The following is a 12441-nucleotide window of genomic DNA, read 5'->3' as shown; positions in this document are numbered from 1 at the left end:
TTTTATTTATTGATTTTGCATAGAGAGGAGGCAGGGGGACAGGGTATAAGAAGTAGTTGCTTCACTCTATCTGTTCATTGGTTGCTTGTTGTATGTGCCTTAACACAGCAACCTCAGTGTTCCAGGTTGGTACTCTATCCACTACACCACCACAGGCCAGGAAAAACATTCAATCTTTCACTATTAACTATATTGATAACTATAGATTTTTGTAAATATTCCTTATCAAGTTGAGGCAGTACCCCTCTATATTCCTAGTTTTCTGAGCACTTACAATATGTCGTGAATGTTGGATTTTGTTAAATGCTATTTCTAAATCAGTTGATACCAATACTGATATATATGTAATTTTTCTCCTTTAGCTTTTTAATATAATACATTAGATTGATTGACTTTTCAAATATTGAACTAGTTTGGTATACCTGAAATAACTCCCACTTGGTCATGGTGTATATTTTTATATAGATTGCTGAATTCAATTTGCTAATATTTGGTTGATAATTTTGCATATATTCTGGTCAGAAAAAAATACTGTGTATAATGTCAATTCTTTTCAACTTGTTGAGGTTTGTTTTATGGCCCCTTATGTGGTCTATCTTGGCATATGTTCTGTGAATGCTTGAAAATAATGTGTATTCTGTTGTTGTTTGGTGGTGTGTTCTGTCTATGTGGGCTAGACCTTGCTGAATGATAGCATTGTTGAATTCTTCCATATCTTTGTTCATTTCCTGTCTTCTTTTTCCTTTATCGATTGCTGAGAAAGGGATGTTGAAGTTTCCAACCCCAACTGTAGCCCTATCTATTTCTTCCTATACCTCTATCAGTTTTTGCTTCATGTATTCTAAAGCTCTGTTGTTTGGTGCTTACTCATTTAAGATTGCAATAACATTTTGGTAGATTGACCCTTTTATCATTTTGTTATGACCCTCTCTTGTCCATAGAAATTTTCTTTGCTCAGAAGTCTACTTTATTTGATGTCAACATAGCCACTCCTGCTTTCTTTTGATTAAAGTGTGCATGGCATATATTATTCTATCTTTTCACTTTCAACATACTTATATTTGACACTGCAGAAATACAAAGGATTGTAAGAAAATACTATGAAGATCTATATGCCAAAAATTGGACAACCTAGGTGAAATTAATAAATTCCTAGAAACATACAATCTTCCAAAACTTAATCTGGAAAAATCAGAAAACCTAAACAGACTGATTACAACAAATGAAATTGGAACAGTTATCAAAAACTCCCAAAAAACAAAAGCCCTAGACCAGATGGTTTCACAGGCGAATTTTACCAAACATTCAAAGAAGAACTAACATTTATCCTTCTCAAGCTATTTCAAGAAATTCAAGAGGAGGGAAGACTTCCAAACTCTTTTTATGAGGCGAGCATTATCCTTATTCCAAAACCAAGTAAAGACACTACAAAGAAAGAAAACTATAGTCCAATATCCCTGATGAACATAGATGCTAAAATTCTCAACAAAATATTAGCAAAGCCTGACCTGTGGTGGTGCAGTGGATAAAGCATTGACCTGGAACACTGAGGTCACTGGTTCAACCTAGGCTTGCCTGGTCAAGGCACATATGGGAGTTGATGCTTCCTGCTCCTCCCCCTTCTCTCTCTCTCATTCTCTCTCCTCTCTAAAAATTAATAAAAAAAGAAAAAATTAAAAAATATATTAGCAAAACAAATCCAGCAATACAACAAAATCATTATACATCATGATCAAGCGGGATTCATTCCAGAGAGGCAAGGCTGGTACAATATTTGCAAGTCAATCAATGTGATTCATAACATAAACAAAAGAAAGGATAAAATTCACATGATTATATCAATAGATGCAGAAAAAGCATTTGATAAAATCCAGCACCCATTTATGATCAAAACTATCAGCAATGTGGGAATACAGGGATTATACCTCAACATGGTAAAGACCATCTATGACAAACCCACAGCCAACATCATACTCAATAGGCAAAAAAAAAAAAAGCAATCCCCTTAAGATCAGGATCAAGGCAGGGGTTCCATTCCCCTATTTCCCACTCTTATTCAACATAGTTTTGGAACTCCTAGCCACAGTAATCAGACAAGAAGAAGAAATAAAAGGCATCCAAATTGGAAAAGAAAAAGGAAAACTATCAATATTGCTGATGACATGATACTGTACATAGAAAATTCTAAAATCTCAGTCAAAAAACCTACTAGACCTGATAAATGAATTTCACAAGGTGGCAGGATATAAAATTAATATTCAGAAATCAGTGGCATTTTTATACACCAACAATAAACTGTCTGAAAGAGAAATTAAGGAAACAATTCCCTTCACTACTGCAACAAAAAGAATAAAGTACCTAGGAGTAAATTTAACCAAGGACGTAAAAGACTTTTACATGGAAAATTATAAGACATTTAAAAAAGAAAACAAGGAAGATACAAACAGGTGGAAGCATATACTGTGTTCATGGATAGAGGCATATACTGTGTTCATGGATAGAAGCATATATTGTGTTCATGGATAGGAAGAATAAACATCATTAAAATGTCTATACTACCCAAATCAATCTATAAATTCAATGCAATTCCTATTAAAATACCATTGGCTTACTTCAAAGATATAGAATAAATATTCCAAAAATTTTTATGGAACCAAAAAAGAACACAAATAGCCTCAGCAATCTTGAAAATTAAGAATAAAGTGGGAAGTATCACACTTCTTGGTATTAAGTTATACTACAAGACCATTGTAATGAAAACAGCCTGATACTGACATAAGAACAGGCATACAGATAAATGGAACAGAACAGAGAATGCAGAAACAAAACCATACCTCTATGGTCAATTATATTTGACAAAAGAGGTAAGAGTATACAATGGAGTAAAGAGAGTCTCTTTAATAAATGGTGTTGGAGAAATTGGAATGGTACATGCAGAAAAATAAAACTAGACCACCAACTTACACCATTCACAAAAGTAAACTCAAAATGAATAAAAACTTAAATGTAAGTTGCGAAACTATAAAACATCTTGGAAGAAAATATAGGCAGTAAAATCTCCGCTATCACTTGTAGAAATATTTTTGCTGATTTATCTGCAAGGACAAGTGAAATGAAGGACAAAATAAACAAACGGGTCTATATCAAACTCAAAAGCTTTTGCACAGCAAAAGGCACCATTAACAAAATAAAAAGACAACTCGCAGCATGGGACAACATATTTGCTAATACATCTGATAAGGGGTTAATAACCAAAATTTATTTAAAAACCTCTGAAACTCAACACCAGGAAGGTAAACAATCCAATTAAAAAATGGGCAGGCCCTGGCCGGTTGGCTCAGCAGTATAGCGTCGGCCCAGCGTGTGGAAGTCCTGGGTTCGATTCCTGGCCAGGGCATACAGGAGAAGCACCTATCTGCTTCTCCACCCTTCCCCCATTCCATTCTCTCAATCTCTCCTTTCCCCTCCTGCAGCCAAGGCTCCATGAGAGCAGAGATAGCTCAGTGCTGAGGATGGCTCCATGACCATCAGACGCTAGAATGGCTCCAGTTGCAGCGGAGCAATGCCCCAGATGTGCCAAGCATCGCCCAATGGTGAGCATGCTGGGTGGATACCGGCCGGGCACATGCGGGAGTCTGTCTGTCTGCCTCCCCTACTGCTTCTCACTTTGGAAAAGTACTAAAAAAATAAAAAGAAATTGGCAAAGGAACTAAATAGACACTTCTCCAAAGAGGACATACAGATGGCCAATAGGCATATGAAAAAATGTTCAACGCCACTAATCATCAGAGAATTGCAAATTAAAACCACAATGAGATATTACCTCATACCTGTCAGAATGGCACTCATTAACAAATGAACACATGATAAGTGCTGGCAAGAGTGTGTAGAAAAAGGAACCCCCCTGCACTGCTGGTGGGAATGCAGACTTGTGCAGCCACTGTGGAGAACAGTATGGCATTTCTTCAAAAAATTAAAAATAGAACTGCATTTTGACCCAGCTATCCTGCTTTTAGGAATGTATCCTAAGATTACCAAATCTCTGACTCAAAAGAAGATATGCCCCCCATGTTTATTGCAGCATTGTTTACAATAGCCAATATCTGGAAACAAAACAGCCCAAGTGTCTGTCAGTGGATGAGTGGATGAAAAGGCATATGATTACTTCTCATACTGCCTTGACCGGGGGCTCCAGCTGAACCAGTGACCCCTTACTCAAGCCAGTGACCTTGGGCTTCAAGCCAGTGACCATAGAATCATGTAAATGATTCCACACTCAAGCCAGAGACCCTGCATTCAAGCTGGTGAGCCTGCACTCAAGCCAGGGACCTCAGGGTTTCAAACCTAGGATCACAGTGTCCCAGGTCAGTTCTCTACCCATTGCATCATCACTGGTCAGGCTATAGTGGTTTTGGCATATCTCTTTGCATAGGCTTTTTATTTATTTATTTTTATTTTATTTATTCATTTTTAGAGAGGAGAGAGAGGCAGAGAGGAGAGAGAGACAGAGAGAGGGAGAAGAGGGGAGGAGCTGGAAGCATCAACTCCCATATGTGCCTTGACTAGGCAAGCCCAGGGTTTCGAACCGGCAACCTCAGCATTTCCAGGTCGATGCTTTATCCACTGCGCCACCACAGGTCAGGCTGCATAGGCTTTTTAATAGTTGTTCTGGGTATCTTACCCACAGTCTACCAGTGTCAACATTTTAGCAGTTCAAGTGAAGTGTAGAAATTTTGTCTGCCTTTAAGTCCCTTTCCCTCCCCCAATTATAGTATAATTGTCTTAAATATTTCCAATATATATATTTGGAACTATATCAAAGTGTTTTAATTTTTGCTTCAATCATCAAAATGATTTTAAAAATTCAAGAGAAGAATAAAAATCTATTCTATTTACCCACAGTTTTATTCTTTCCATTGTTCTTTCTTCTTTCTTGATATTGCAAGATTCCTTGTTTTATAACTTATTTCCATTTTAAAAACTTCCTTTAGCTATTCTTTTAAGTTAGGTCTAGCAGCAGCAAATTCTCGTTCTTTTCCTTCCTCTAAGAATATCTTCAATTTCTTTTCATTTTTGTAGGATATTTTTACTAGATATATAATTGTGGGTTGATAGTTATTTTCTTTTAGCACCTGAAAAATATCATACCACCTCCTTCTGGCCTCCATGGCTTTTGATGAGAAAACCAATGACATTCAAAATATCTTTCCCTTATAATAAACCTTTGTTTCTGTTTTTGCTACTTTACAGATTTTCTCTTTTTCTTTAGTTTTGAGGAATTTGATTGTGATGAGTCTTGATGCAGATTGCTTTGGGTTTATCCAGCTTGGAGATCCAGCTTGGTAGGTATATGTCTTTTGTTAAATCTGGGAAATTGTTAGCCATTGTTTCTTCAAATATATGCTTTTTTTTCAGTCCACTGTCTTTCTCTTTTCTTTCTGGGACTTTTGTGACATGGATATTAGATCTTTTACCATGGCCCCACTGTGTCCTTATGGTTCTGCTCATTTTTTAAGACAATTTTTTGTCTTTTGTTCAAACCAGATAGTTGCTATTATTTTATATTCCAGTTTTACTGATTCTTTTTCTGCCCCACCATGCTGCTATTGAGCCCATCTGTTCAGTTTTTTATTTCCTCATTGTATTTTTCAGTTCTAAAATTTCTGTTCAATTTTTCTTTTCTTTATCTCTTTGTGAGACTGCTTACTTTTTCTTTTGCTTCAGGTATGTTCATACTTGCTCAGTGAGTGCATTTATGATGGCTGCTTTCAACTTCTTGTCAGATATTTCCAACATCTCTATATTGGCGTTTGTTGATTGTCTTTTTCTCATTCAAGTTGAAGGTCTCCTGTTCTTGGTATGACTGATTTTTCTAATATATCCTGAACATTTTATATACTTTTATGAAATCCTGCATCTTATTTAAATCTTCTGTTTTAGCAGGCTTCCTTGCATACCACATAGGCAGGGGAGTGTGGCATAACCCCATTACCTTCAGGTGGGGATAAAAGTCTAGATTCCCCACTCAACTGCCATTTACAGCCCTGGAGGAAGATGGTTACCTCATTACTGTTTGGCAAGAGTAGAAATTCAGGGTCCCTACTAGACCTTCACTGATACCAACCTAGCCAGGAATGGGAGTGACACATTGTCACTGCTCCCCATGTGGCCCCTTCAGGCACAGTGGTGTGTGGCCCTCCTTGCCATTGAGCAGGAATGAAAGTCCTAGCTTTCCATTCTGTGTTCTCTGGCACAACCCTGGTGGTATGGAAGGGGAACCTAGTTACTGCTAGGCCAATTTTTTTGTGTGTAAATGTTTCATTTATTAAACAAATATGTATTTGGTGTTAATATATGCCAAGTCCTATTCCAACCGCTGGTGATAGGAATGTAAATAAAGATAGAAATAAATAAAGATAAAAATGTAAAATAAAGATAAAGGCCTTGCCCATAATGGAGCTTACATTCTAGTGGGGAAGATAGACAGTAAGCAAATAAATAAATTTTTAGTGTTGGTTACTGATAAATTCAGAAAGGGTGCTTCTTTAGATAGGGTGGTCAGTAAAGTCCTCCCTGAGTAGAAGACATTTGGGAATAGAGCTTAATGAAGTAAGGAACAGTTCTGCAAATATTGAAGTGAATAACATTCTAGATTAAGGGAAAAGCAGGATCAAAGACCCCAAGGCAGGAATAAATTTGGTTTATATATATATGTTTTAATGTAAAATAGAATTATAACTATCTCATCAAACTCTTTGATTTCACAGATATCATTGTAAGATGAGGTGAAGTTTAAAAAGAGTCTGCATAAGAGATATAAGTGGTATATTAATATGGTGAATTTTTTTTACAGTATCAGAGTTTGGAAAGCAAATCTGTCTCTGAGGTAGATAACATTATTACCCCTACTTAACAAATAAGATAACTGAGGCTTAAGGAGGCTGATTATATTGTGAAAAGTCATACAGCAAGTACATGCAGAGCTGGGATTCCACAAGAGAAACTGAAGATCATACTCAAAGTTTAGAAGAGGAAATATGGAGTTTTTCTTCTGCCTGATAGAGCTGTTGCTTGTTGTATACAGCAAACCAAGAACTTTTGAAGAACAATTAGAGGCTTCTAATGTATTTAATTAAGCATTTTTTCCTATTTGTCCAAAGTACATGCATAAAACAACTAGATTGCTTATTCCTTCTAGTCTTTAGCTCTAAAATAACTAAGGGGCAAAAGGGAGGTTAGAACTTACTGGAGAAAATAAGGTGAACTATTCTGGGTTCTGGAATGCCTAACTGTTGACAATTCTCTCAGTCTACCCAGAGACCCTTTAACCAAATAAGACTCAGGTGCTGTCTCAAGGGGCAGCCTTTTCAGGATTCTCACCATAAAGTTCCAGAGGAAGATCTGCAGACAATTTATCACATGGACTCCTCTTCTGTCCCTGAACAGGGAAATCCCCAATCCACAGTCAGGCCACCAAAGAGCTCTTACGTGTTTTGAGAAAATGTAGCATCTTTATAGTCTCCTAGTTTCCAATATCCTTCTGCCTCTTTTCAGCTTCAAGTATATTTTGGAGGGAGATTTCATAAAGATTTCTAAATTGAGTTAGAATTTCAAGTCTATTGTGACATGCAAATTAGTCCTACTTGCCCGTTGGCAGCAATGCAACTGAAGCGCCTAGAGACAGGGTATAAAAGGAAAACATCAAAGTGATTAAATGTGCCCGAAGAGCATAATTGAGTGCATGAATAAGAGAAAATAAAACAAATTGATTTTCTGCCGTGCCAGAAAAACAGAATAATTGAGAACAAAATAATAGACTTTGAAGTAATCAAAGTGAGGAATGCACCATAGTGACATAGAAACAGCCAGTTGTGGGAGAGATTTATTGTGTTTCTGTTATCATTTTTACAACTTTAATTTCATTAACCAATAAATACAAATCAATTTAAAAATCAGTCAACCAGAGAGGAGGCAGTCCCAAGCCAAGATTTTTATTCACATCTCTGAAACAGGCTGAGGCAGTGATCCTTAATCTATTTTCCTAGGCACACATATCCCCCGTGAGCTGGAAAACAAGTGTTTGGAGGCTTCTGTCCTTTGGAGGGATGATGTTCTGTTCTGCCAGTCACTTTCCACATATACGTTTACAGATTCAACTTTCAAAAGGGTCTCTGCCAAAATTTCCAAAAGACAGGATTGCCCGAGTGCAGTGTTTTGGTTTACAAAGATTTTTTATGGCACTAACCAACATCTATCATCTTGCACTGGTGGTGGTGGCAGCTACAGCATCAACGAGAGTAGTATCACCTACTCTCACAATAGTATCACCTACTCTCACAATATAGCTGAGCACCCGTAGCTCACTGCTTCCATCATTGTCCTCCACCCCCCCACACACACACACAAACACACAAACACAGAGAGCACTGAAATCTAATCTAAAACCAAGAAGACCATCTTGACCAGCGATGGCACAGTGGATAGAACATCATCCTGGAATGCTGAGACCCCAGGTTCGAAACCCTGAGGTCGCCAGCTTCAGTGCAGCTCATTTGGCTTGAGCGTGGCTAATTGACTTGAGTGCAGACTCACCAGCTTGAATGTGAGGTCACTGGCTTAAGCCCAAAGGTCTCTGGATTGAAGCCCAAGGTCACTGGTTTGAGCAAGGGGTCACTGGCTCGGCAGGTGCCCACCCCATCAAGGCACATATGAGAAGCAATCAATGAACAACCAAAGTACCACAACTATGAGTTGATGCTTCTCATCTCTCTTCCTTCCTGTCTTTCTCTCCCCCCCCTACCACATGCATGCATGCTAAAACAAGAATAATAATAAAATAAAACAAGAAGGCCAAGCAAGAGTATGACACCCCTTCAGTTTCTGGCCTGGCCTGGCAGCCATGATGCTGGCGTGGGTCAGGGGAGGGAGTTAGGCCAGGAGACCTCATGCTGACTTGGAGCACTGGGGACTTCAAGCTATGCTGAGACCAGGTGCTGGAAGATCACAGAGCAAACATGAGACCACTGCAGAACTATTTTTATGGCTCCTCCAAGGAAAGAATCCCTCCACCACACTCCTCAGCTGTTCACAGCTGAGTTCAGTGACCCTTCACTTCAGGGTTCGTTGTGATGGCTAATATGACTCGAATTGTGGTTTTTCCTTTCAGAGGGCCTTGAGCTACTCTGGCAGCTGTTGGCACTTCCAGATGTTCATGACACACCCTACCTTCAGTACTCCAGTTAGCAGCCATGCCTTTGGCTCCAGTAAAGGCCTTTGGGACCACTGGGACTGTAAACCAGAATGTGCAGAAGGAATTGGCAGTGCTAAGACTGGCAGTCCTTACTGGCTCAATCAGGATGGCATGGTTAATAGATTGTGCCTGCCAGGCAATCATCCTGAGAATTTACCTTCCAGGAAGCACCTAGAAGCTGAAAGGAGTCTCTCTGACTTTCAGGTGGCATCCAAGGCCTAATCATGATATGCCTTGAAGTGAATGGGGACTGTCAGCATTTAACTTCTTTATGCAAGAGAGCAATGGTTTGTCTCCGGTTCAGGCCTAAAGTCCCAGCTTCCATTTCCCACTGGTGTTTGGGTGGAGCAAAATGGAGCAAATGGCTTTCACAAGTCTAAAACATTATACAGATGTAAGGTGGTATTATTCTTCCTGCCACTGCTATTCCCATTATGCTGGATTTCCCAGCCCTGAAGTTTTGTCTGAAAAAGAAATACTATGGAGAAAGCACATGGACCAAAGAACCTGGAGCTGTAACTCCAAAATGCCTAGGAGACATTTCCCAGCAGATAAACCACTTGGAGGGTGAGCTCCATAGGCTGACTGGCTGGCAGGCAAGCAGCCCACTTCTGTGATGTCACCTCAATTCCTTGTGCCTATCCCTCCACATGGATCCAACAGATTTAGGCACAGGAGGGAAGAAAAAATGAATCACAGGCTATTTTAGAAATTGCTTTGATTCCATTTGAGGTTACAGCAGTCCCTTGCAAGCTAAGACCAGAGCACCCTAACCATCAGGGTAGCATGCTTTAAGTGCTGATATCTTGTAAATGCCAGAAGCCTGATGGGATTAATCCACAGTCTCAAGTTCTAATTCAGGTCAGAGGCAGGCAAGTGGTAATTGGTGGTTATACTTAATTATCATTGAAAGGCTTTCTGATGACAAGAGAGATCTACATTCCAAGGGAAGCAATAGAGTTGACAATTAAGAGCTAAGACGAAATCAGCCATCCATATCAACACATGCCCCATAAAAATCTTTTGTTCTGCCATAATTTCTAGGTAGAATGTGAGACCCTCAAGCCTGGTGGTGAAGGGACAGCAGCTGCAAAACTTTCTCTAGCCCTCAAACACACCAGATGGATCTCCTCTTCATCTTAAAAAATTATTCACAGGCTCCCCATGTCCTCTAGGATAAGACCATGGCCTTCTCGACTCTGGATATTCTGGCCTCTGACCATCTCTCCATCCCTTTTGTCCCCTGTCCTGACCCTCATCCTGTGCTCTGCCACAAAAAGTTCACAGCTACTTTTATACATCCTTGCTCTGTTCCTACTGCCTGGAACATTCTCTCCCTCTATGCTCATCAAGATGCCACTTCCTCTATAAAGCCTTCCACACCCTCTATTTGTATGCCCTGGGCACTCTTTGCAGACTGGTATTTAATTGCCTTGTTGTTATGGACTATGACAGGGGTCAGGAAACTTTTTGGCTGAGAGAGCCATGAACGCCACATATTTTAAAATGTAATCCCATGAGAGCCATACAACGACCCATGTACATTACACATTATCCAATAAAAATTTGGTGTTGTCCCAGAGGACAGCTGTGATTGGCTCCAGCCACCTGCAACCATGAACATAAGCGGTAGGAAATGAATAAATTGTAATACATGAGAATGTTTTATATTTTTAACGTTATTATTTTTTTTATTAAAGATTTGTCTGCAAGCCAGATGCAGCCATCAAAAGAGCCACATCTGGCTTGCGAGCCATAGGTTCCCGACCCCTGGACTATGATGTGTTTGTCTCCATATATGCCTTCCTCACTAGACTAAAAGCTCCTTGAAAGAAGAACTGTGTCTAGTTCTCCTCTGTGATCCCAGAACCCAGCATAGGGCCTAGCCCATTATAGACATCAGTAGTAAAGGCTTGTGAAATGAATTTAGAGATAAAGACCAGATTGGGCTGAGGGAGCTGGATGATGGGAGATGGGTGGGGTGGAGGTGTGCATCATCCAAGATTCTCAGATACTAGAGGCTACAGAGGCTAATGGTGGCAGAGCAGTCTGGGACCAGCTTTCCAAGAACAATCCCTATAATGATTTTCCCCTCAAAATGTGCCTCAAGTACCTCTGTATGAGAGACCATTTGAGTGACACAAACACATTTTTTTCACTTGAATAGTCACTTTATTTTACTTTATTTTATTTTTAAGATTTGATTTATTGATTTTAGAAAGAGAAGAGAGTGATAGAAGGGGGAAGATGAGCGAGAAGCATCAACTTGTAGTACTTGCTTCCTGTATGTGCCTTGACCAGGCAAACCTGGGGTTTCGAACCTCAGTGTTGCAGGTCAACACTTTACCCACTGTGCCACCACAGGTCAGGTTGAGTAGTCATTTTATTTTAATGTGTTTTTAAAAATATAGTTAAACATATCAAGTCTGATTACTACCACCACCACTACTACTTAGGGTAGATGACCCAAAATAGGTATTAAAATTTTTAAAGTGAGGTGATATAAATCAAAATATTGTTGCTATTAATACAGATGTTAAGTAGATATGACAATATTTCTGAGAGGGGTATTCACATGGTGGAAGCTTTGAAAATACTTTTCAGCAGTCCTAAATTCATTTCTTTGTTCCTTTGTGATGCTATTCAGCCTCCAAGTGTTCTGGGCTCACCTCCAGCATTCCTCCAAACTGCTTATAACACTGACTGTGTTCAGAACTCAATTGCCACTTAGCCCAGTTGTATGGATTCTCCTTTTGTTAACATATGTTGGCTCACTTCAACCACATGTATAAGGGCCTTAAGAGCAATGACAAAGCTACAAGCCTTTGTGGACTGAATGGGAAAGTGCTTTATCAGCTGCCCCATAACTCTACAGATGTTTATTTCTTCTATGAATATTTATTTACCCCTATTCATGTATCAGATACTGTTGAGGGTGCTAACAGTAGAGTGCTGAACAAGACAGACAAGGTCCGTGCTCTCCTAGAGGTTGTGACAAGAGACAGACCACAAGCAAATAAATACACAAGATGTTTTCAGTATGCTAAGTGCATTGAAGAAACTAAAATAGGACGATGGGACAGAAAATGAGTTAGTGGCGGTGGCCACTTAGATTTGGTGGTCATAAGACCTGTCAGGGGTGACTTTTGACTTGAGATCTGAATAATGAGAAGAGTAAGAAATGAGACTAT

At 39.3% G+C, this 12441-nt stretch overlaps 1 protein-coding gene across 4 annotated transcripts in view; it reads left to right on the top strand.

The window, feature by feature from the left end:
* The window catches only part of HDAC8 (histone deacetylase 8), a 290590-nt gene that overhangs the window by 268748 nt on the left and 9401 nt on the right, over positions 1–12441 (top strand). For 2 of the 4 annotated variants that reach the window (XM_066249901.1, XM_066249900.1), the window contains one exon: positions 5270–5342. The exons of 1 other annotated variant lie outside the window; for it this stretch is intronic. In XM_066249901.1, the coding sequence (XP_066105998.1) occupies positions 5270–5342 (73 nt within the window). Of the gene's footprint in view, positions 1–5250; positions 5343–12441 lie in introns of all 4 variants that reach the window. One more of the 4 variants, XM_066249902.1, reaches the window with a different exon arrangement.

Source organism: Saccopteryx bilineata, chromosome X (genome assembly GCF_036850765.1).
Source record: "Saccopteryx bilineata isolate mSacBil1 chromosome X, mSacBil1_pri_phased_curated, whole genome shotgun sequence".
Classification (NCBI taxonomy): Eukaryota; Metazoa; Chordata; class Mammalia; order Chiroptera; family Emballonuridae; genus Saccopteryx; species Saccopteryx bilineata.
Note: the sequence above shows the minus strand (reverse complement) of the source record. Positions and strands in the feature narration are given on the sequence as shown.